The sequence below is a fragment of the Idiotropiscis lumnitzeri genome, chromosome 1 (assembly GCF_059441095.1).
Source record: "Idiotropiscis lumnitzeri isolate Australia: NSW breed Sydney's pygmy pipehorse chromosome 1, RoL_Ilum_1.0, whole genome shotgun sequence".
Taxonomy (NCBI): Eukaryota; Metazoa; Chordata; class Actinopteri; order Syngnathiformes; family Syngnathidae; genus Idiotropiscis; species Idiotropiscis lumnitzeri.
In genome coordinates this window covers 5,225,179-5,248,970 of record NC_142391.1, presented here as the reverse complement: position 1 = coordinate 5,248,970, position 23,792 = coordinate 5,225,179, and the positions used below count along the sequence as shown (strand labels likewise).

At 38.9% G+C, this 23,792-nt stretch overlaps 4 protein-coding genes and 1 long non-coding RNA gene across 6 annotated transcripts in view; all 5 read right to left on the bottom strand.

Annotated features, from left to right (window-relative positions):
* Positions 1-963: 963 nt before the first annotated feature.
* Positions 964-2,709, bottom strand: LOC148342917 (uncharacterized). The gene is made up of 2 exons (XR_015846271.1): positions 2,421-2,709; positions 964-2,051 (listed from the first exon to the last, which is right to left on the bottom strand). It is a non-coding gene; the product is annotated as an uncharacterized LOC148342917 (long non-coding RNA).
* Positions 2,710-3,211: 502 nt separating this feature from the next.
* On the bottom strand, positions 3,212-9,682 carry chp1 (calcineurin-like EF-hand protein 1). Its single transcript, XM_088312412.1, has 7 exons — positions 9,279-9,682; positions 8,792-8,864; positions 7,248-7,328; positions 6,400-6,527; positions 6,239-6,300; positions 5,281-5,403; positions 3,212-4,328 (listed from the first exon to the last, which is right to left on the bottom strand). Exons 1-7 carry the CDS (start codon positions 9,343-9,345, stop codon positions 4,275-4,277), a joined length of 588 nt encoding a protein of 195 aa, XP_088168538.1. The 5' UTR covers positions 9,346-9,682; the 3' UTR covers positions 3,212-4,274.
* A 712-nt stretch (positions 9,683-10,394) lies between these two features.
* lgmn (legumain) lies at positions 10,395-17,610 on the bottom strand. The gene is made up of 14 exons (XM_088303898.1): positions 17,477-17,610; positions 17,092-17,245; positions 16,479-16,576; positions 14,153-14,234; positions 13,995-14,077; positions 13,825-13,900; positions 13,566-13,628; positions 13,409-13,475; positions 13,208-13,326; positions 11,913-12,002; positions 11,632-11,835; positions 10,946-11,116; positions 10,783-10,850; positions 10,395-10,700 (listed from the first exon to the last, which is right to left on the bottom strand). Exons 2-14 carry the CDS (start codon positions 17,233-17,235, stop codon positions 10,658-10,660), a joined length of 1,308 nt encoding a protein of 435 aa, XP_088160024.1. The 5' UTR covers positions 17,236-17,245; positions 17,477-17,610; the 3' UTR covers positions 10,395-10,657.
* LOC148342914 (uncharacterized) lies at positions 17,595-21,989 on the bottom strand. The gene is made up of 3 exons (XM_088307109.1): positions 20,029-21,989; positions 19,235-19,847; positions 17,595-17,649 (listed from the first exon to the last, which is right to left on the bottom strand). Exons 1-3 carry the CDS (start codon positions 20,750-20,752, stop codon positions 17,595-17,597), a joined length of 1,392 nt encoding a protein of 463 aa, XP_088163235.1. The 5' UTR covers positions 20,753-21,989.
* The window catches only part of pcnx1 (pecanex 1), a 34,567-nt gene continuing 32,759 nt past the window's right edge, over positions 21,985-23,792 (bottom strand). For both annotated transcript variants that reach the window (XM_088312393.1, XM_088312399.1), the window contains exon 35: positions 21,985-23,671. In XM_088312393.1, coding sequence (XP_088168519.1) covers positions 23,531-23,671 — 141 coding nt within the window. In that variant the 3' untranslated portion in view covers positions 21,985-23,530. The remainder of the gene's footprint in view (positions 23,672-23,792) is intronic.

Here is a 23,792-nt window from a genome sequence, read left to right as displayed (position 1 = left end):
GGGTGGAAATAAAAAGGACACAATTCCAGAGAGCTGATTTTATTTATTTTACTAAAACTAACTTGGAAAAATGCATTTTTTTATTCATACTGTTAAAAATAAAATTTAAATTATGCTTTTTTTAAATTTTAATTCAGGAAGCTATTATCGGTATGATAAAATACATTTAAAACAAGCAAATTATTTTGTTTTATTTTATGATAAATAACTGAAATAAATGCAAAAAAAACCTATACTAAAATTAGAAAAAATAAAATGGGAATAATTAAATTTAATACAAAATTACAAGAACATTAACTTTCTTTTTTTTAACTACACAAGTAAAACTGGTTTAGTAAAAGAAAAAAATACAAATAAAATCATGTTAAATTTTTATTTAAATGAAAATTAATAATCTATATATAAATACAACCATACTTTGTTTCATTGATTATATGGTCATAAAACCAGACGAGAAAATAAATCCAACTAATAAATGTGCTTTTCATTTTTAATGATTTTGTTTCTGATTATTGAATTTGACTTAAAGTCATTCTAGGATGACAAACTACATTTTATTTACCTTTATAGTATAGTGCTCAAATTAAAATAAAAAGACAAACAAGATATTTTAAATTAATCAGAATAGAATAAAATGTATTGTGCGATAAGTTGAATCCCCTTTAATGTATTATAGCACAACCTGTATAATTAATAAAAATGCGCTCGGCTCATTTCATATATATAAATTTAAGTTTTTTTTTTCGTTAATTCAAAATAGGAGCAGAGGATTATTTCATTTCAAGTGAGGACATATTTTGAAACCTTTCACATTGGGGAAAATGTTTTTGTGCCCTAATGTGGAAATATTTGATTGAACTTGTGATCAAACTTTAAAAAAAACAATAAGGCCTGAATGAAAGTATGAAAGGAAATGTTGAATAGTTAAAAAAAAAAAAAAAGAGATGCGGAGACCACGCAAAATCTTATTTGAAAGTTTATGGAGAAATTAGGTGCAACCATTAATCGATTAACTGATTATCAAATTAATCGGCAACAATCTTGCTAATCGATTAATCATTTAGTGATCTTGTATAACTTAAAGTTGTCCAAATCATCGGAATTTCAGCCTAATTAGTCTCCGATTTCTACAACCTTCAATGAAATGACTGTTTTTTTGTCAAAACGAATCATTTGCAAATATCTGCTTTTACTTTGAAAAATGATCACATTTTTGCCCATTTCCTGAACAAATAACTGAATTGATATTTTGTCCATTTTCTGCATGGGCTATATAAAATTATGATCTGTTTTTTGAATGACAGAATGGAATATATGTATATATATATTTATATTTTAATCCAGTGTATAAAAAAAAGTACTAACCAATTGAATCGATTATTAAAATAATTGTTGCAGCCCAAATGTATACACACACACACACACACATTACAAAATGAACTGAACCTCCTCCGAGGAAGGAAAAAAGATGAGAAGAGTTTTGCATGTCGTCTAATTGTCAGTGGCTTACGTAGTAGCACATTTATGCCACTTGAGTACTCGAGTACTCAGTTGATAGTGAGTGGTTCCCTAAAAAATCCACCAAAAAAAATCCCTATAAATCATTTAGGATTACTCTCCATTCTCTAATCACTTGTAAGGATTTACATTTGTTTCATCTAGTTCACTAAAAACACGAGACAAATGGTTAATTACAATCATTCCTGTGTCATAATCACAACATACCAGATTGACGTCCACAGGTGAAACTTCTGTAATAAACATTAAAAAAGAAAAAGACAAAGGAATTATAATAATCTTGTTTAAGAATGAGTGTAACTTGCTGTATTAGGTCCACGTCAGCCGACGGGCTCGTTCCAAACCACAGACATGTCACAAGAGGATGTTAGGAGTTGGGTTAGGGAGAGTTCACCTTAAAAAAAAAAATTAAATAATAGAACAAAAAAAAAAAAACAGGTCCTTCATGAAAAATTCTTCTTCATCCCAGTCGAGTGGTGGGCCACAGAAAGTCCCTCCTTTGTGGATCAGATGTGTTCTCCAGCGCATCCATCCTATAATTTGACAGCATTTGTTGTATTATTATATTTTAACCGTTATTTACTGTATTTGTTTGATTTAAAAAAAATGCATGACGGCATTTTGAAAATACCTGCAGTCCATTCTTTGATATATACATTTATTAGGAGGATATTTTTCAAAATTGACCCACTCTATGCATGGATAAATTAAAAGTACGTACGATTTATTCAACTAAGAAGAGGAAAAATATTCAGTTCGTATGACCCCCAAAAAAAACAAAAACAATTTAATGTTTTTTGCCTGACGTGACACATTACTGCATCTGAGAATTTATTGCAGAATAATTAAACAGAAGTATAGTGAATTGGTTTTGGGGAAGAAAAAAACAGCAGGTGTCTGACCTTGGAGTGTTCCTGGTGGTGAAGATGCTGCAGAGATGTTTGGAAGCTTAACAATGGCTGGAACACTTCTTCGTATTCTCCGTTGACACGGGCACTTCTGCCTGGCCGCCTCTCATTTTCTCCACTAAAACATGCCGAGGATATTGACACGGCAGAAAACATTTCATCCCGCATAGTTGAAGAGAGCTAAGGGGACAAAAGAAGTGTCCCCTTTCGCCTCCCTGCATCCAGCCGAGTGAGCTACGCCATTTTCAGCTGATCCTCGTAAGTGAAAGAGCGTGTCGTGGAAGAGCGCGATATGATTGGCTGAGGAATGTGTCCATCAAAACCGGAAGCGTACCACCCCGGAAGTGCTCGGAAAGCGAAGGCACTTTTTATTTTAAACCACCTGAGTGAACGGAGAAAGAACAAAGGCTTAGCAAAACAATACCTTACGTAAAATATTTATGAGTCAACCTTGACACTAAATAAACGTTGAAAATATACTGCCATGAGACATGATTGGCTGGCAATTTCTTAATACCGCCCCGTGAGTGCTCGAAAATCATGACAATTTTATACCACAAGGGTCGAAAAAATACAAAACGAAGGCTATATATATATATATATATACAGTGAACCCCCGGTTATCGCGGTTAATGGGGACCGAGACCACCCGCGAAAACTGAAAATCCGCGAAGTAGCGTCGCCCCTTCAAAAAAAAACAAACAAAAAAAAACGTGTGTGTGTGTGTATATATATATATATATATATATTCGGAACGGATACCAACTCAAACAGCACCCACAAAGTTGAAACATGGCACCTCATTTTATTTAATTCACATAAATCTCTACCAGTTGTGAAGAAATACCTCTCAGATTAATATTTTTCGAGTCATACTTCCTGTTTCAGTTCCACCATAACATCTAGGCTTTGAACTATTGCACTATATATATTTTTTAATTATAGTATATTTGTCTCTCTGTGGAGGCAAGACACTGATTTTAGTATTAATTAGTAGAACACTTATGTGTCAAATGCTGCGCATCATGGTCATGCATACTAGTTCTATGACAATAGATTGCTTTAAATACAAATATATAACTCAGCTGAAGCTGGTCCACATTTTATCATCCAGTGATATTCAGTAGCAAAATGTTCCGTCTTAGCACTGAAGTGAGTCATTTGAAGTGATTGGCAGTACTCTAGTTCACGTAAGCTAAGAAAGAATCGGCTACAGGCCCTTTAAAAGAGACAGATTATGGAAAATGGATTTTCGAATGTCGTGGATCCATATTAGCATTTGGCCATGATATCCACCACAGCGCAACTTCAATTAAGTAACTCGACAGCTTGCTGATGAAATGCTGCATTAGGAGTGATAACGCTGTAAAAACATGTCTTCCATTCATTATCCTTGTGGTATTTGGAAGAAAGAATGTCCAAGATATTTTGGTGCTAAATAGTGTGGAAAAACAAAACAAACAAAAAAAATCCATAATTTGTCTCTTTTAAATGATGCATTAAATAGATTCCCCTTCCCCTTTTGTAGTCTTGATTGTACCATGTGGAGAGCAGCAACGACTGTGGTTCTCACGGTAGGAAACTGAGCTGCACCCACCACTGGGGCAAAAAAAAAAATGGCATATATAAGAAGTAAAAAAATACCACCCAGAAAAAAAAAAAATCAAGGCACATGCGCATGTATAGCAGCACAAAGATGTTTCCCAAGGTTTTTGGCGGGAGACAGCGGCTTTCTACGGAAGGCGAGGACCACAGTCGCCTGCTTTTGAGACTGACGGAGGAGGAGGGAACAATAAACTAAATGTCTGGCCGTAGTGATGATGATTTGCTAAATAAAATCTCAAGTCATCAGTGCAGAAAGCGGATGCTCATTTTCTGCTCGACGTCCACCTTCTCCAGCACCTGTCACACACCCGCACACGCACACAAAAGATTTTTTTTTTAAAGCAGTGCTCCCAATTTTTTGGTACTATAATTATAAAAATTGCATAAATGTAAAAATGTAAAAGCATTAAAAAAGACGATTCAATTATCAATGCACGGCGCCGTTATTTATCGTAAATGGTAGTTAATAAAAGTCTGAATATTATGTCATTAAATGCATTTAATTTAAAAAATCCATTAAAGAGACACTATTATATATAAAAAAGTAAGAGAAAAAAATTCCATATAAAATAAAAATGCTATTTAACATACTTATGTATGTTAAAATACAAACCTAATCAAATGTAATGAAAAGAAAAAGAAAATGCCATCAAACAGACCATTTAAAACATCTATCAAATAAAAATGTCACTAAATAGAAAATAAAATCCGTTATAATGAATCAATGTTATAACACATCTTCACTAAAAATGTAAATTTATGCAAATCCATGCAAAGTCAAATTAAACTAATTTAAATAAAGATGTATAACACAATTCAAAATCTCATTAAATAAAATGAAAAAAAACTATTCAATAAAACGAACATTAAATCCATTTAAATTCATTTTCAATCAATTGAATGAAATACAATCTGCATTAAATATCAAAATTAATATCACGGCGCAATAATGCATTAATATAAAAAAAAAACATTCAACGATTAAAAGATTCGTGAAATATATAAATTGATCGTGGCATAAATCATAAATAATAGGCAAGGGAAATTAATTAATTCACTATTGACATTTCTTTTCATTTTTCCTACCCTCGAATTTAATGTTTTTATTTTGTACATGACCTGTTGCTAAAAATCGTGTTTGAGCTCTTCTCGATATCCATATATATAGAATTGACTATTTAAAAAAAGATATACAAATAAATTCTTGAACCGAACACATAACCAAGCAGTTGCGGCGAGGAGAACTCGCCTTGATGAATTCGTTGAAGGAAATAGAGCCGTCTCCGTTGGTGTCGGCCTCCTGGATGGTTCTGTCCGCGATGCTCCCCAGCTGCTCGTCAGAGATGTTCACGCCCACCATCATCCTTAAAACCTGTCACAAACGCACACACACAAGTGTTGTCTGGTGTTTGGCACAAAAACACACACGAGTCGTGAACGCGTCAACGTCTTGGGGGGGAAGAAAAACCGTTACGTTGTGGCTACTTATCAACTGAAGGGCAAAGTCTCCTCGCCGCTATTACATCACAGACTTTCATTCTTCGGCTAAACGCGGCGATGATGACGTGACAAGCTCCACCAAGCGAGCGACTTGAAACAACGGGGGCGATTCAACACGATGCTCACGTGTGGCAACTTCCTGCTTTTGTTTCGATACATGGTTGCACAAAACAAAAGCAAGTTCCAATCGACATTTTTACCAAACTTGGTGGGACGAGGATGAGAGTTTTGATGCAACTTCTGAGATGATTTTGAAGAAAAAGTATAGATTCCTCGAACATTTGTGGAATTTTAATTGCAATAATTATTATTAGGATTTTTTTTGTGTGAAAACATTTCTGAAAAATATTTTTTTCCAAAAATGATTTATTGATTTTATCCAATTCCAAAAACTATTATATAATATATATTATATAACTATTAGTTTATTGTAAATATTTTAAAGATATGTAATCCCCCCCCCAAAAAAAAACACATTCATCGAAATAACCCCTTTGTTTTTTTTGCCACCCCCCCCCGCAAAAAAAAACAAAACAAAAAAAATATTTCTTCTCAGAAACCTTTATCTGACACATCTGCACCAAAACCCTTTTTTCCAGAAAAACGTTTTTACCTGGAAAATTAACCGCACGCCCCCCAAAAAAACATTAAAATCTTAAACTGCTATTGCTCTGCTATTCTGTAGGAAACTGATTTGGAACACTCACCTGGAGCAGCTCATCCCGCGAGATCCTGTCGTCTCTGTCCAGGTCGTAAAGACGGAAGGCAACTGAGCGGGAATCACAAAATGAAAAAATTTTTTTTAAAAAAGTGATAAGTGACATTTGTGGTTTGTGCGAGAACCAAAGAGTACATCATTTGCACTCACACAGCAGCTTGTTGGTCCTGCTGTTGAGCGGCTCGTTGGTGCTGGTGTTCTTGTTCTTCTCACTGTCCTCGATGGGACGGAAGTGGGCCAGCGTCCGCATGAAGCCTCGGAAGTTCACCTGGTCCTCCCTGGCCACAATTTAAATAGAACAATTAAAAAATAAATGAAATGTTACATTTTTTTATTTTATCTTAAAAGAAAAAAAATAACGTTCAATCTAAAAAAAAAAAAATCTGTTTTTCTTGAACATTAATTTTTTTTAAAATTTTATTTAGAAAAGAAAATTCCCAAAAATGTTCAAAACTAAAATAATTCAGATTACATTTTAAAAATATTTTTTTGATAAAATGGATTAAAAAAATATTTAATTTAACGAAATATTTCCAGCTCCATTTTCCTTTTTTTTTTTTTTTTGCATTTTCGTTTGATATTCTTGTTTCTTGGAAAAATGTTTTCCCAAAATGTTAAAAACAAATCACATTTTTGATTCCTAAAAAATATTTAAACAAACATTCAGATTATTCTCATTTATTTTTAGCTTAAAGTATTATTAGGGCAGAAATTTACAGTGTTCTGCTGCCTCAACTCACTTCAACATAGTTCATGTCGAAGTGAGTTGAGGAGCTTCTTGTCGTGTTAGCAGCAACGGAATCTGAACGAATATCAAAACTTTTTTTCGTGGTTATATCACTTTCAGTTTTCGCAGCAGGGTTCAGTCCCCATCCACCATACTGTAGTGTAGGGGTGAACACTTTTGCATCGGCGTTCTCCTTCATACATATCGGTGAAAACAGCAGCCGAGCCGCCTTTTTTTTTTTGTAGGAAAGGTTTCAAAATAAAAAGCTCACGCTTCCGGGAAGAAGGCGTTGATGATGCGGTCACCCAAAGGATTGATGGCCAACTCCGGAATCCTCTGGAAGTCTTCTCGACTGCGAGGAGAAAAAGGATTCAATTATATCAGATGAAATAAAAAAGACGCTACAGCTTCACGACTACAACTTAGAGGAGGACGCCAAAGGCGCTTTTCGGTGATAGTGACCCTCATAATCATGCATAAATAAATAGAGGACGAAGACACGAGTCACCTTGACGGTCAGCGTGACTCAGGTGGGACAGGAAGAACCAAAACTTGTTGTGTGTAAACGCCACTGCCATACGCACGCACACAAAACAGCGGATTTAACAGCGGTAAGTTCAAGAGACAGCGTATGTAATCATTACCCGTCTCTTCAACTATTACTCGCTTTATCCCGTCGAAGCATGAAACGCTTGAGTTTGCCATTAACTGTGGGAAAACATTCAAAAATGAAGCCAACAGTTTTGTAGAAAATTCCAACGATAATAAAATTTGTCATTTCTTGTCATAAGGAACACAATGTGAAAACTGGGATTTCCTTTTTTTTTTTTTTTAGCAGGAATTAGTTGCAAGTTGTTTTTTGGAAAAATAGTGGATAGAGCGCGACAAAGAATCGACAAGTTGACAATAACGACTGTGCATGTTTTTTTTTTTGTAAATCATCTTTTCCTTGTGACTCGGAACTATGTTGGTAGTATAAGCAGTCCATGTCAGCAGGGACACAATTTGAGCTACAATTGCTGTGGGAAAAAAAAAATGATTTGAAAAAAGAAACTCACATAGACAAAATCAATTCATGGCCAGTGTCACGAAGCGAATGTGAAGTTTTCATTTCCGCTTTGACGGAAGTCATTACCTGTATTAGGCATACTACAGCTTTATTTTCCTAAAATTATGACTTCCATAATAAATTCCAACGTCATTCTTGTAATATTACAACTTAATTCCCATAAAATTATAATCATCTAAATTAGGACTTTTGGTTGAAATATTGCAGTTCGATTATTACAATTTTACTAGTAGAGATTTTCCCCCAGTTTTTATTAATCATAGTTGCAATGGAAACATTTTTCCCATTAGATGGGTTTAAAAGTCGCCAACTTTGGCGAGCAAATCACTAATGAGGCAACACTGGTTCCGATTTTGTGTATTTGTCGCCATGTTGCACAAGGTTTACCAGGATGTGCAACTCAGCAGGCACACGTATGGAACTACTGGGAAAAAAAAACAAAAATAATTCCAATACACAAACTTAAATTAGGAACCCTTGCATTTTCAACACCTATGGGCAATTTACAACCCAAATTAGAGGTGGGAGGAAGCCGGAATAGTCACAGAAAACTCACAAGTGGAGTTAAGAACAAGGGTTGTCGTCAATATTTGTCAACTGCTGGCTTGTTAAGCCGTTTGAGACTATTTAAAAAAAATAATAAGGGCTATATAAATAAATTTGACTTGAGTGACAAGTAATCCCCAACCTTTGAACTGTGCTGCAGACGTGCTCAACTATTACTACTTCATCCACAATGGACTCACCTGAGGGTGCCGTTCTCGCCTTTATCCAGGCTGGAGAAGCGGCTGTACAGACGCGTGATCTGGCTGTGCGAGACTGCAAAAGGACATATACAAGATGATTTTATGACCTCACGCATAAACAGTCATAATACAAATGTATAGCTGGGATGTCTTTTTGAGTAATTTAACATGGCTGATCTGCTCACTAACATCAGTTTCAGTGTCTGAAAGGATTATTGCGAATAACTGAAAAGTCATGAATGGTTAACTCACTGTGACATTAAAGATTCTTTTTTTTAATGTATTTTTGCCACCCGGATGTAAATGTGACGTAATTGTGATCTGTCCAATAAACAAGCTCAATGTTATGATCCCGTTATGAAGGCCTACTGGAAGCTATAAAATGTGGCTTCCTTTAAATAATGTAATTCCTCTCATAGGCTACGTTTCCTTAACAATACCTTTAGCATTGAAAATAATAAATATAATACAATTTATAATAACTTACATCCCGTTTCTTTCTTGATTTCCTCAATTTCCTCTTCGCGCAGCAACGTGGACGCTCGGGATCCCATAATGATGACGAGGATGTTGAAGTTCCGAACCAGCACACAGGACCGAACCGGCTGTGCAAAATTCAAAGTTAGCCTCCCTAAATAACACACAAAAAACGGCTATCCTTAAGTAGCTAGCACGGCAGCTGTCTCGCTCGCCCGTCCACCGCGAGGAGGACAGCAAAGTCACCAGGGGAAGTTTGGAACAACTTTTAAGTGCGCTCCGTGTTTAAAACGAGTAGGTCATTTGTTATTGTATTGTTTTTTTTTTTTAATTTTTTTATACTTGATCAAAATGAGCGCTCCGGTTTTCTTGCGTCTGGAGGGCGAGTTTCGGTCCTTTTATCTTCCGTCTTTATCGAGTGGGCGGGGTTATGTTGGTTGAAGTGGGTAGCCCTCCAAGTGCCTGATTAAAATTCTGACTATAGGAAGCGTGAAGTGTGCTTTCTTAAAAATAATTTTTCAAAATTATGTAGCGCAAATGTAAGTAATATCGTTTTCTAGTTTAAACCGTGATTGTTAAAACCTTACTAATCGTGTACAATTGTGCCTTGCCTGATAATTTACATTTTTCGAGTCTGAATGATAAAAATAAATTGTACACCCCTCGATTTAAAGCAAAAACAAGGAAAAGCAATTTAACCCAAACTAATGCTCCGATTGAATTGAATAATTCGTCCAATTATTAGAAGGAAAAAGTATTGAAATTACTTGCAAGTTTACCATCTACCGACAGAGGGCAGTGCATCGCTGTGCGACGGGCTCGTTGTTTACTGTTTTAGCAGTTTCCCCAGTAATAATGGGAAAATTCCTCTCTGACAAAGGTCAGAACTATTATGTTTGTAAATCCCGTTGGGAGAAAGCTGTTTTACTCAGTGTAACAGTAACTCTTTCAGAGAAGGATCATAAAAGAGCTCAAACACAATAAGTTAAAAATAAATCAGCAAAATAAAGTTGCAATGTGGTTAATAAAAGAAACGCAAGTAACCTCTGCTAAGTTAAGTAGTTGATTGTGAAGCAGATGTGCCAACCACTGTCCTATATAATAAGTACAAGACAACATTTGTGCATAAGTTTTCACCTTTTTATTGGAGCATCAGTAAACATTCATCATTGTCACACCAATAAAGCTGATAGCGAAACACGTTCACACAAATGAAAAAAAATACGTCCTTAAAAGCACACAATCATTTAAAAGTCATTCAAACCTTTCAAAAGTGCAATTCATATTAAAATCAGAAACACACATTGAGAAACAAAAATAAAAAAAAACATTAATAATGTGTTAATAAAACCAATAACCAAGCAGCTTTCATATTTTGACGGGTTTTGTTCACTCGCTAAAGTGGCACGCCGAGTCCATGGCCATCTGGATGCTGCACACACACAAAAAATAACTTTTCTTTATTTGCATACATCTTTAAAATAAAACATTTTTAAATCAAACGTTCCAGCTACCTGTCAGCAGCGTAGCCTCTTTCGCACATGTTCACCAGAGCGTACAAATGTCTGAGTGCGTACTCGTACTGGAAACACAAAACCATTACATCGAAAAAAAGAAATAGGAAGCAAACACAAAAAAAGCACTTTTCAAAACCAAGCAAAAGCGTTGCTGTCATACCTTGGCTTTGTTCCAGTTGAAGCAGTTGTGTTTGTAGTGATCCACGGCGGTCCGGTAGCACCGGTGCTGCGTCAGGTCCCGCCTTTCGTTGACCACCTCCTCCGCCTCGGAACGGTCGGCCGTCACAATCTCGGCGATCTGACGCATGGTCGCCGCCAGCATCTCCCTGACCTACACACATGGAAACACAAACAAAGAGACACACACACACACAAATGAAAACAGACATGTGCAAACGAAACTCACACGTACACAAAACAAATAAAAACACACACACAAAACACACTAAAAAAAACGCTCATACAAACAAAACACAGAAAACAAAAACACACACGCACTAACGCACTTAGAAACTCACAAATGAATACACACAAACAAACAAAAACAAACACCCATGAAAACACGGACACAAGCAGACGCACACGAGCAAGAACAACAGACACGGATAAAAACACACGCACACACATGCAAATGATCACACAAACGAACACACGCAAACGAAAGAAAGAAACACACGTACACAAACGAGAAGCAAATACGCAAACAAAACATAAATAAAAACACACAAATTAAAAAAAAAAATTCAAATAAAAACCACTCCCAAGCCAATACAAACAAATGACACGCACACGCGCACGCGCACACACAGACACGTTTGATCGACAGCTCCACAGCGCAACATTAACCTTGAAGTGTGCGTCTATTTCCGAGAGGAGGCTACGAGCCACGTTGATGTCGTTGGAGGCCATCAGCTTCCTCTTGAGGATGGCCAGTGGAACATCGGGACTGGGCGTCAGGTCCAGTTCACCGACAGGAGGCAGCGGGCCGGGGGCGGCGCCGCCGCTCTTGCGCGCCCCCTGGAAGGCCGCCACCTTCATGTGGGCCAGAGTCTAACGGCGGGACAAGCGTACGCGAGTTTGATGCAAAACGTCGTCGTATTAAACATGATGTTTGTGCGCGAACTCACTTTGTTTCCAAACTGCTGCACATGACTGGTGTTGGTGTGATTCTTAACGATTCGGAATTGTTTCAACAGCGTTTCCTTGGACAGGTCCTCCTGCGGTGTCACAGAAATGTCAAGAATGAAAGGTGTCTTGAGAGTCTTTTGCGGGTCTAATCGTGATAAACACGTCGACCGCATTCCACATTGCTCGCTTTGACGGATACATTTTGAAAACAAATTTAGAGAGTGCAACTGCTGAACCCAAGTCGCTGCTTTAAACCATAACAGCAAACTTCATGTTTCTTATCTAGCATGTCTTCTTAAGACTTTTTTTTTTTGTGTCTCTGCTAAGTGAAACTGGATTCAGGAGCTGAATTTTGAAGACAAGGGTTGAATTTGTTTTTCATTCGAGAGGATAATACGAGTGATAGACCGATATGCTTTTTTCAGAGCCGATACCGATACGGTTTATTAGTGGTCATGGAGCCCGATAACCGATAATTTGAAGCCAATATTAATTTGTTGAAAAAAGAAAAAAAGGGGGTAAAATGATGTCAAAATTTTGAAAAACAAAAACTCCAAAACTTGACTTAGTTAAGCAACTATATTTTTCTGTTAGTTTTGAGATGCAGTAGACATTTATTAAAATTTCCGCAGTCTGTTGTCTCCCGTAGTGCATGTGAGTCGAGGTGAAAAAGCAAACGGGCAGCTTACAGCTGATTGGCTGTTACCCACTGCACAAGGAACCAATCAGATGGTGCAGTGGGCGGGTCAATCTGCTTCTGCAGGCAGGGCCACAAGCACGGGAGAGGGAGAGCGAGAGCGAGAGAGAGAGAGAGACAGACAGACAGACAGACAGACAGACAGAGAGATAAGAGGTATAACAGCCACATTTCAAGATGACTCACTGCTTTGGTGGATGACTTTCTAAAAATACGCCAAAATACCAAAATATCTGCGTTAAATAAAAATGGCTTCATGATTTATTTTGTGGGACTACTCATGATGGATATTTCTACCAAATTTTATGTTGCTAATGGGTACTCTGAACTGCTGTTTGGTGCATAACAAAACTGTCTTCAGGGGCTGAAGACAAAAAAAAAAAAAAGAATATAAAAAAAATAAATAAATGAAAAAAAAACATTCTCGAGGGCAACGCTGAGCCAAAATGGCTCCATACTTGGCCCTATGTATTTATGATGATAAATTAATTTTTTTGAGGTTCCACTCATGATAGACATGGAAATCAAGTTTTATTTATTTATTTTTTTACATCTAAAGTTTATTAAAGGAAAGAAAAATGAATTGTCGACACATACCGCATCAGAGTCTTCCATCCAGTTGACGCTGTACCAGTCTCCCAGGTAGGTATCCCGTTCGGAGTCAAAGTAGCAAGCGTACGACGACTCGTGAGAGTTGGCAGCTGTGGTGGCATAAACTACAAAAAACAAACAAGTAATTCAGAATAATAATTAGTCAAAGACTTTTGGTGTTGTTTTATTGCGGTTTGTTCAACTCACCGTCAATGTCGTCAGGCAGATCACTCATCATCGACCCCGACTCGCACGCTTCGATGTAGAACACCATCTGACATAAAGTGTAACAAAAACAGCTGAGTATCAGTATCGACAGATGACGACGACGATTCTTTGCGGTATAAGCCAGCGAGCTTCACACCTTCTTGTACTTTTTATTGTCGCGCATGTACTGGATGGTCTCTTGGAGGTCTTTGACATGCAACTGCAAAAGAGACAAAACAGCGAGTAGCATTGTTGGTACATTAAACAAAATTCATAATTAATCAATCTCTTGCTTTTTCAAATTTTACAAAATATAGGTAGGAGGTAGAACATGCATACAAAGTAATAAAAAATAAATAAAAACCCAGACAGTAACAGTAATTTTGTGAGTGTACAATGAAAACAAGGCAGCCAACCTCTCCGGCGGGGAAGGCCAGAATTCCAGGCGCTCCGTGGTCGGTGAAGTAGACAAAGACGTGGTCGTTGGGACCGCTGTAGAGACAAAAAGACGTTGATGTGGGACTCTGATTTAAAAAAAAAAAACACACACACGCACACACAGACACATTGCAAAATTGTCACTGGCCTCTTTAAGACTTTTCCAGAGCCTCCTTTCACTTTGGAGGCGTCACCTTTCAGCACGGCCAGGAAGTTTTCCGGATTGACATCCTGCACATGACAAGACGGTCAGAAAAAAAAAGAAAAAAAAAAGGTCCACAGTGGCCTTTCCATTTTGGAACTCACATGAGAAGTGTAGTCTTTGAGGACACCCTTGTACACGTCGCTTCCGTTGGGCCTGTTGATCAGAATGCCGGGCGTGGGATTTCTTCAGGAGGGAAGCAGTAAAATATTTAATACAACAACATAACGGAGGGGAAAAGAACTATTGTATTTTTATTTTTTTTCTTCGCATTTTATGAAACCCAAGTGAACATATCAGAAGACATGGTTCCCTTTTCTTCAGTTTCACTTATTCATTTATTGCAGAATCCAAGTCATTGGACTGCATAGAAAGTATAAAAAAACAAAAAAAAAACACGTGCATGTATCTAAATTAATATTTCATTTTTTTCTCCCCGATTTGCTTTTATTTTTACCCAAAAAGTTAATGCAAAAAATAATCTTAATTTTTTTGGGGTTGTTTTTTTGTGCTTTTTTTTTTTTTTTTTTTTTTACATTTGAGGAAAATCCAGCTTGAATAATTTTTCTTCCAGTAACATTTTATTAAAAAAAAAAAGTATCAAAAATTTCCCTTTCCATTTATTTAGGGTAATATATCAAAATATAAAATAAATATATTTTAAAGAAAATTTTACTTTTCTTTTTTTTTGACACTCCACAAAAACCCTCGTGGCTGTACAAAACCAAGTTTAAGAATTTTTCCTTTTTTTTTTTTTTCACAAAATCCAAGTCTGTTTATCAAACGAATAATTTATAATAAGATCCCACACAACCCTAATGAGTACCAGCGCTAAAGAAAATAGTTGGTTGCTTAAGCATTAGCGCAAGTTTAATCAACAACTACTACAAATCCAGTCGAGTGAGGCATTCCGTAACGCCTCAAACATGACATGACTTTATTTCCCCCGTTTTCGCTTCCGTCCGCAAAAATTCCAGCATAATTTCCAGTGTGTTAACCTTTGACTCCCGCTTATCACTGTCGTTATCTGTCCAGCTACAATTTGCTGTCGCGCCCCAAACGCTGAGTAGCAGTGGTCCGCACAACAATGCCTACAATGTTTTTTGGTGATTTAATTATTGTTATTGGAGTGCGAAAAACAGGAAGCAGAAGTGCAAGTGGCCAGTTCTGACAATCAACTTAAAGTCCCAAAAAAAAAAAAAAAAACTGCCTTCAGACAACAGTGACAAATTCCTTTTTTCCACGTTTGTATGACAATGTGAAAACGTGACTTGGCATGTGCATTTCTTAATTTACTTTTTGTTTTTAATCACTGCAGTTTGATTCTAGAACAGTTTACATTTTGACTCAGTTCCGGATGGTGGTGCAGAAAAAAATTGTTGTTTTCTAATTTAAGATGGCTTTGGGTTTATTATTTAGGTTTATTTAACTCATGACATAACAGGAGAGGAGAAAAAAGCCTGTTGTGTGTGTCCATTTTAGGATCCGCATTACTTGCGCATCCAAAGCATTTCAGTCGGCAACTCCGGGGGAAAATCAAGTCATGATGTCACCCGACCGGTCGCACTAAGTGGTAATTAGCGTGGAATGAGAAGAAGAAACACGATTTGTTTTGTGTGACTTCTCTCAAAAAGCTCATTTTGCATGCGCCATTGCATTGCCCCTAAAAAAAATTGCTCGTTTAATCACTTTCACTTCCCTTCAAAATATTAAAAAATCCCTCAGAGGAAATGAACACAAAGAAAAGAGGAAGTGTGCGATAAAGGGCAAAAAAAAAAATGGATTTGACTTAAACATTTGATCAACTGATCTGTGGATTATTTTTGTTAACAGTTTTTTTTTAAGTTGATTTTGGGAGATTTACTTTGGTATCACAATCAATCAGTGTTGACCATTTTCTTGTATTTGGCTCAGAGCCACTAAACACAGGAAAACGATTGCAAGCGGCTGTGGACATCTACAGGAAAGTGGGCGACAACTAGCAAAATAAGGTCCAGTATTTTTTTTTCTTTTTATCAGAATATGACAGAAATAAAGATTTAATACTACGAGAATAAACTTGTCATTTTATAAGAATAAAGTCCAATTATCATGAGAACTAAGTTGTATCGCAATGTAAATAGTTGTAATTAATAATAATGGAAAAAAAACATTTTAGAAAAGGTAATTTTTTACAATAAAATGAGTATTAAGTCGCAATATAGGTAAGAGTATCAAATCATCTAGGACTTAAGTTGCAAGATTACAAAAAACATTTTGGAATTTAACAAGGAATATTCTCCCAAAAAAATAAAATAAATAAATATATATTTATGTGAAAAAGTTGTCATTTTTTAGGATAAAGTCATACTATTAAATGAATAAAGTTGCACGTTAACATGAAAAATGTACGAGAAAATTATGTGTTCGCATGTGTGTCGGCGTTCTTACTCCTGAGCTTGTGCCAAGTCGTCCATCATCATAACCACGATCTGTTCGTCCGGGATCCCGTTCTTGTGCACAATCTGGTAGGCGTGGCACGCATCCGCCTGGTCAATGGATACAAACGCGGCACATTATTTCATGAATAAGCCAACAAGTGGTTTGGGGGTTCTCATTGGTTGCTGAAGTACATATTGTCCTTAATACGTTTGTACAAAAAACGATATAGTCTGATTCAAATGTCATGGACGGAGTATATTAACTGAGCCAAAAGGAAATAACAGGCGGATTTTTGTAGTGCCCGAACACTGAAATAATGCAGACCGGCCCACCGGGAATTTACCAGAAAGGACAGATTACCCAAACTGGGTCATACTATGATGGAAATAAAGTTTCAACATGGAAAAAAAAGTCATAATGAAGATGAAATATCGAGAATAAACCAATTAAAAAAAAAAACATATAGATATTCAGGTACTCTACTTAGCAAACAAATTGTTTTTTTAGTATAAACAGGAATAAAAAGTGCAATCTTCTTCTAAAAAAAAAAAAATGTCGGTTCGTTCTCACCGCTGAATATAAAAAGCAAATTGAATGTTTGTTTATTCTATTTTTTTTTTACCTGATGTCTGTAGTTGTACCAGGAAGACGAGCCAGCGACAATCACCACCCAGTTCTTCCCGTTTGCGGGATCCTGTCTGGGGAAGGAGTTCACCAGGACGGCGGAGAGCCCCAGCACAATCGGGAGTACCAACAAACGGACCATTTCTTTGCCTCTGTTTCGGTAGCCAGATACGAATGATAATTACAATGAGACACACTCGTATGTCGAAGTGACTTCTTGAAATGAAGTGACGCTTTTGAGATCAACTCGACGCCACCTGATTCGTGGGAGTCACATGACGACGGCATCCCTTTTCCCTAAGCTAGCTAGCTAATATTAAACATGTCACCAAGGTATTTAAAAGAAATTCAAAACATCTGTAAAAAAAACACATTTGTTTTACCTGCAGTACGCTTTGTTGAAAGAAGCCGAGCGAGGGAGTAGGTAGGGAAAATAATAAACGAGACGGTGTCTCTCGACTAAAACACGGTGGTGTTATTTATATGGCGTAAAAAAAACAGCTAGGAATGACTTTGGAGCGTCGTCCAATCACAGCACGCAAGAGGCGGGGCTTTCCTGTATTTAAAAAAAAAAAAAGAGTCATGTGCTTCAGGTCGAGCTTGGACTTGATTGACAGGTGAAAGTCGAATGATGACGCTGTGATTTCCTTGGACAAACAAAGACAACAAATATTGACTAAAATCAGAGGGATAATATTCTACATTTTTCATTTCTACGAAGTGTCACAGGCAGCACAATTGGGTTAGCAAAATAACCTAGCATCATAAGATAAAGATAAAGATGTCATTTATTAGTCCCACAATGGGGAAATTTGAGGTGTTACAGCAGCAAAGATATAGATCACACAGAGTCGGCGGCGTAATGTAGCCGTTAATGTAGAACATTAGCAGCAGACATTCATAAAAAGCATGCAAATATACACAGTATAAACGTATCTAAGTGTAAGAAAACACTCCTAATGCCTGTCCATTATACAGAGGGGGAAACGCTGTCATGATAAAAACTACTGAATGATTGAAAATGCTGCAATGATAAAAATATTGCAATGATAAAAGTACTCTAATGGTAAAAAGTACTGCAATGATAAAATATACTGCAATGATAAAAGTACTGTAATAGTAAAAGTACCGCAATGATGGGAAATACTGCAATGATAAAAGTACTGTTATAAGAATACTGTAATGGTAAACAAAATACATCATTGGTCAATATTTAAGTACACCATTGGCTGAAAGTACAGTAGTAGTATATATTGCATCCTAGGACTGCACAATTGCACTAATGCCCTCCCGTTTGTAGGCCTGACCCAATGTTCTTGTTAAAAAGTCTGACAGCAGTCGGCAGGAAGGAGCGGCGAAATCTCTCTTTGGTACAGCGAGGGTGTAACAGTCTGTCACTGAAGGAGCTGTGGAGTGTTCTCAGAGTGTCATTGAGTGGGTGGGCTGGTTTGTCCAGCATTGATGACAGTTTTGCCGTCATCCTCCTGCCCCCCACTGAGTCCACAGAGTCCAGGGAGCTGCCCAGGACAGAGCTGGCCCTCCTCACTAGTTTGTTCAGTCTCTTTTTGTCCCGGCCCGAGATGCCTCCTGCCCAGGAGACCACTCCATAGAAGATGACTGATGAAACCACAGAGTCGTAGAAGTTCCTGAGGAGTGTTCCCCGAACGCCAAAGGACCTCAGCCTCCTGAGTAGGAAGAGTCTGCTTTGACCCTTCCTATAGAGAGCGTCTGTGTTGTCGTTCCAGTCCAGTTTATTGTTCAGATGAACACCCAGGTACTTGTAAGTTGAGACCCTCTCAACGTCTGTTCCCTGGATATTCACTGGTGCAGGTGGAGAGTGCCGATGCTTGCGGAAATCCACCACCAGCTCTTTGGATTTCCCAGCCTTGATTTGGAGGCGGTTCTGCTGACACCAGTCCACGAACCCCTGCGTAACCCCTCTGTACTCCCGATCGTCACCGTCAGTGATGAGGCCGACAATCGCAGAGTCATCAGAGAACTTCTGCAGGTGACAGGTTGTGGAATTGTATTTGTAGTCCGACGTGTAGAGGGTGAACAGGAAGGGAGCCAGAACAGTTCCCTGCGGCGCTCCCGTGCTGCAGAGGAGCACGTCAGACACACAGTCCTGTGTCCTCACGTACTGTGGCCGGTTTGTGAGGTAGTCGTGGATCCATGTGATGAGGTGGTGGGCCACTCCCGCCTGCTCCAGCTTGTCTCCCAATAAGGCGGGCTGGATGGTGTTGAAAGCACTTGAGAAATCAAAGAACATGATCCTCACCGTGCCCCCCGCCTTCTCCAGGTGGGAGAGTGAAGTGTGGAGCAGGTAGATGATGGCATCATCCACACTGATGCCAGGCTGGTATGCCAACTGGAGTGGGTCCATTGAGGAGCTGACCAGGGGGCGCAGATGGACGAGGACCAGTCTCTCCAGGGTCTTCATCAGATGAGACGTCAGCGCCACTGGTCTGAAGTTGTTGAGCTCCTTCAGATGGCGTGTCTTTTGAACCGGAACCAGGCAGGATGTTTCCCACTGCTGGGGGACTCTGCCCAGCTTCAGGCTCAGGTTGAACATGTGCTGGACGATTCCACACAGCTGGTCTGCGCAGGATTCGAGGAGCTGGGAGCTAATCCCATCTGGGCCTGCTGCCTTCCTCGCCTTCATCTTCCTCAGCTGGTTCTTCACCTGAGATGTTGTGAGGAACAAGCCTGAGCAGGAGGAAGTGGTGGTTGTCTGATGAGGCTGGGAACTGGAGCCTGTGGAGAGAGAGAGGGGAGAGAGAGGGGGAGAGAGGGTCTCGTTCACAGTGGCAGGAGGGGTTGGTGGGGGCTGCAGCAGGGGAGCCTGAGTGGGGTCAGGCATTTGATCAAACCTATTGAAAAATAGGTTAAACTCATTTGCCCACTGAAGCCCCCCCCCCCTCCTTCTGGGTCTTACCTGGTTGTCCGTGGCCTGAGATGGTCTTCAGGCCCCTCCAGACATCCCTGGCATTGTTCCGCTGCAGTTGTTCCTCCATCCGCATCCTGTAGGACTTTTTCCCCTCTCGGATTCTCCTTCTCAGCTGACGCTGCACTCTCTTCAGCTCGCCCGACACAAAAGCCCCCTTTTTCTCCTTCAGGAGAGCTTTAATGTCCGGTGTAATCCAGGGTTTGTTGTTGGAGAAACATCTTACAGTCCTGGTGGCAATGGTGTTCTCCATGCAGAAGTTAATATAGTCTGTAATTGTTTCTGTTAGACCATTAATGTCCTCACCGTGAGCTTCGCTGAATACCTCCCACACAGTTGTGTTGAAACCGTCCTTCAAGGCCTCCTCGGCTTCTCCGGACCATCGCTGAACTGTGCGTGTCACAGCTGGCTGCCTGCGGACGAGAGGTTTGTACACAGGCAGGAGAGCAACCAAGTTGTGGTCAGCTTTGCCCAGCGGGGGGAGGGGCAGTGACGTGTACGCCTCCTTGGTGTTGGCATAGAAAAGGTCCAATATTTTATTGTCTCTGGTGTGGCATGTTACATATTGTGTGAATGAAGGCAGAGAGGAGGACGGAGAAGCATGATTGAAGTCACCAGAGATAAGGAACAAGGCATTTGGGTGCTGTGTTTGTAGCCTGCTCACAGCTGCAGTCAGTACGTCACAGGCTGTCTCACTGTTAGCAGAGGGTCGCATGTACGCCGCCACCGCGATCACATGACTGAACTCTCGCGGTAAATAAGGTTGGAAAGAAATATAAAGTACAAATAGAAAGGACAGATAGAAGCATAAAACACACACCCAAAAAAATCATAATTTAACAAGAAGTTGAAATTAATTCCCCCCTCAAGAACAGTTTTGATTTTGTGAGAATAGCAATTAAAGTAGTAACATTATGAAAATGCAGGAAAAAAATAGCGTGAGAGCTCGAAATAATTAAGTTGTACGTTATACAAATACAGTTCTTAAAATGTTAACGCGAAAGTCAATTTTATGAGAAAGTAGACAGTAATACAGGAATAAATTGATGAATATTACAAAGTTGAAATATGAGAACAATGTCATAATATTACACAAATAAAGTTGCATGTTATGAAAATAATCAATTACATTCAAGCAGATACCACAACTCATTTGCAATAAATCAAATTTTAATTTCTCAATATAGAAAAGCAATTAAGTTAAATAGTTAAACAAACCATCAGAAAAAAATTCTGCATCTCTTTTTCAACCCCATGGTCCTTTAATACATTAACCTTTTTTATCTCAAAAAGCATTAAGTGTAAATACTATTTTCACAGTAATAAATATTTTATACACTCAACATTATACATATATATATATATATATATATATATTTGTGTAAATATATATACGGATATACAATAAAAAGTTATATTCAAGTTGGTAAAAGAAAAAAAGAAGGGTGATTGCATTTTAAACGTCATTCCAAGGCATCGGTATAACCACGGCCATTCAGAGTCTGTCATAAATAAATAGTGTGATAATGTGTGCGTGTATATATATATATATATATATATATATATATATATGCATATGTATATACACACATATACATATATGTGCGATTGTAGTGTATCACTGTAAATAAAAATTATAGTGCAAGTCAATACTTTCAAACTAATCCGCGTGGAATGACTTCAATGAAACGTCCTCTGTCGTTATGGCAACGGGGCAGGGCAGGGAAGATAGGAGAAATGAGAAAACCAGGCATATTTGGCAAATTATTGACAACAACAAAATATATCAACACAAAAATGCATAGAAATCAATGAGCTTGACTGTCATGCAGGATTTTTCCCCGTACAAGCAAGGCAGATTGTGACAGAGGAAGAAGGGAGGGAGGCGCTTAAAAACTAAATAAAATGAAATTCTGCCTCGGCTTGCATTTTCCCTGTGGTTCGGGGGGGGGGGGGGGGGGGGGGTGACAACTCCCAGTTGCTGTTTTCAAAATTGACGCTGGAAGCCGTTAGCGGCAACTTAGCAATAAGCAGTCAAGCACATTGTGCAATGTCACACATAAAATTGATGTCAGGACCCACCTTCAATAAGTGACAATAGCAGCTACGTCAGCCGTTAGCTGATAACATTAGCTGTCAGTCTCGTCACGCGGAAAGTCTGAAACCTGCTCGAACGTTAGAAGCTAGCTAGCCATTAGCGTCCAATGTTGGCATGTGTCCAGTCACACGTTAAAATCAATATCACACTCGACTTTTGTTTATAAGTGGTAATTACCAATACGTAGCCGTTTGTGGCTATCATTAGCAGTAACCACAAAGTTGCAATATAACAGACATTCGCAGCTACTTAGCCTTGATTTACAAGACAATTTCTGTTAGTTAGCCGTTACTTGTCAGCCAAAATTGTCCACTGCCAAAATTGGGCTAGTTAGCCGTTAGCTGCTAATGTTGGCAATCGACCACGTTGTGCGCCGTCACACTAAGTTGATAACCTGCATGAGCCTCAATAACAAGAAATTATAACGGCTAGTTAGCAGCTAGGTGCTCCTGTTAGCAGCCGACCACATTGTGTGATGTTGCATGTCAAATAAATAACACGCACAACCTTTGTAAGAAGTGACAACAGCTGCTACTAAACTGCTAACAGCCATTAGCTCAACCTTCGTAAACAAGTCACGATGATGGCTACTTCGCCATTAACGTCAACTTAGCCATTTGTGACAAACTGCACAAGTCATCCACATTGTGTCGTCGCCAAAAAAATCTTTATCAGGCTCGAACTTCAAAAATACCGTCAACGTGACGACAGCAGCTAATTAGCGATACATGGCTAATATTAGCTGTTGGCCTCATAAAGCGATGCCACAAGGTGATAACAAGCTCAAGCTTGGATAACAATCGATGACGGCAGGTAGTTAGCAGCTAACGCTAGCAGTCGACCACATTGTGTGATGTCACGTATACAGGCTACACCACACACAACATTCAACCTTCGATTTAACCGTTAGCTGCTAACAAGCCACTAGCTGAACTGTCGTTAGCTGCTAACAAGCCGTTAGCTGAACCGTCGTTAGCAAGTGACGGTAGTGGCTAGCTAGCAGGCAGTGGTGATAGATTGTCAACCACACTGTGCGATGCCACAAGGGAAGTCGAAAACACGCACATCACTCACTCAGGCGTTAGCGGCTAGCTTAATTGTCGTTAACAAGCGACAGTAGTGGCTAGTTAGCAATTCGCGACCACACTGCTCAATGTCACACGTGAAGTCAAAAACACACACACGCAAGCTTTTAGAACGATATAATGATGACCGTCGTTATCCAACATTCCGTTGCGTGACATCACACAATGTTTCGGACCGCTGGCATAAGCCCTGAAAAGCGTACGCTGCCTCAGCTGGCGTTTTTTTTTTTTTTTTTGCTTTGCGCTTGGATTCTGTCCGCTCCCGCTTTCTGCGTATGTTCTTGGTGTGCTTGCCATTTAGGGTCCCCCATTAAACCTCGGCGCCCAGTTCGATGACGCCCGTCTCGACGATGGGCACCAGTTTGTCATCCACCTGTACCAGCAGGATGGTCTTGTCTATGTGGGAGCGGTTGGCTGGCTCGCGGCTACAAGGCACCCACCGGTGAATCACCTGGAAATAAGCAACAGTGTCAGGCCGCTCACATTTACGACACGAGGAGGAAGTAGGTCAGTGTCACGGGGCACAAACTAGGACAAACAAACTAGATCATCAGAGCAAAGTTAAAAAAAAT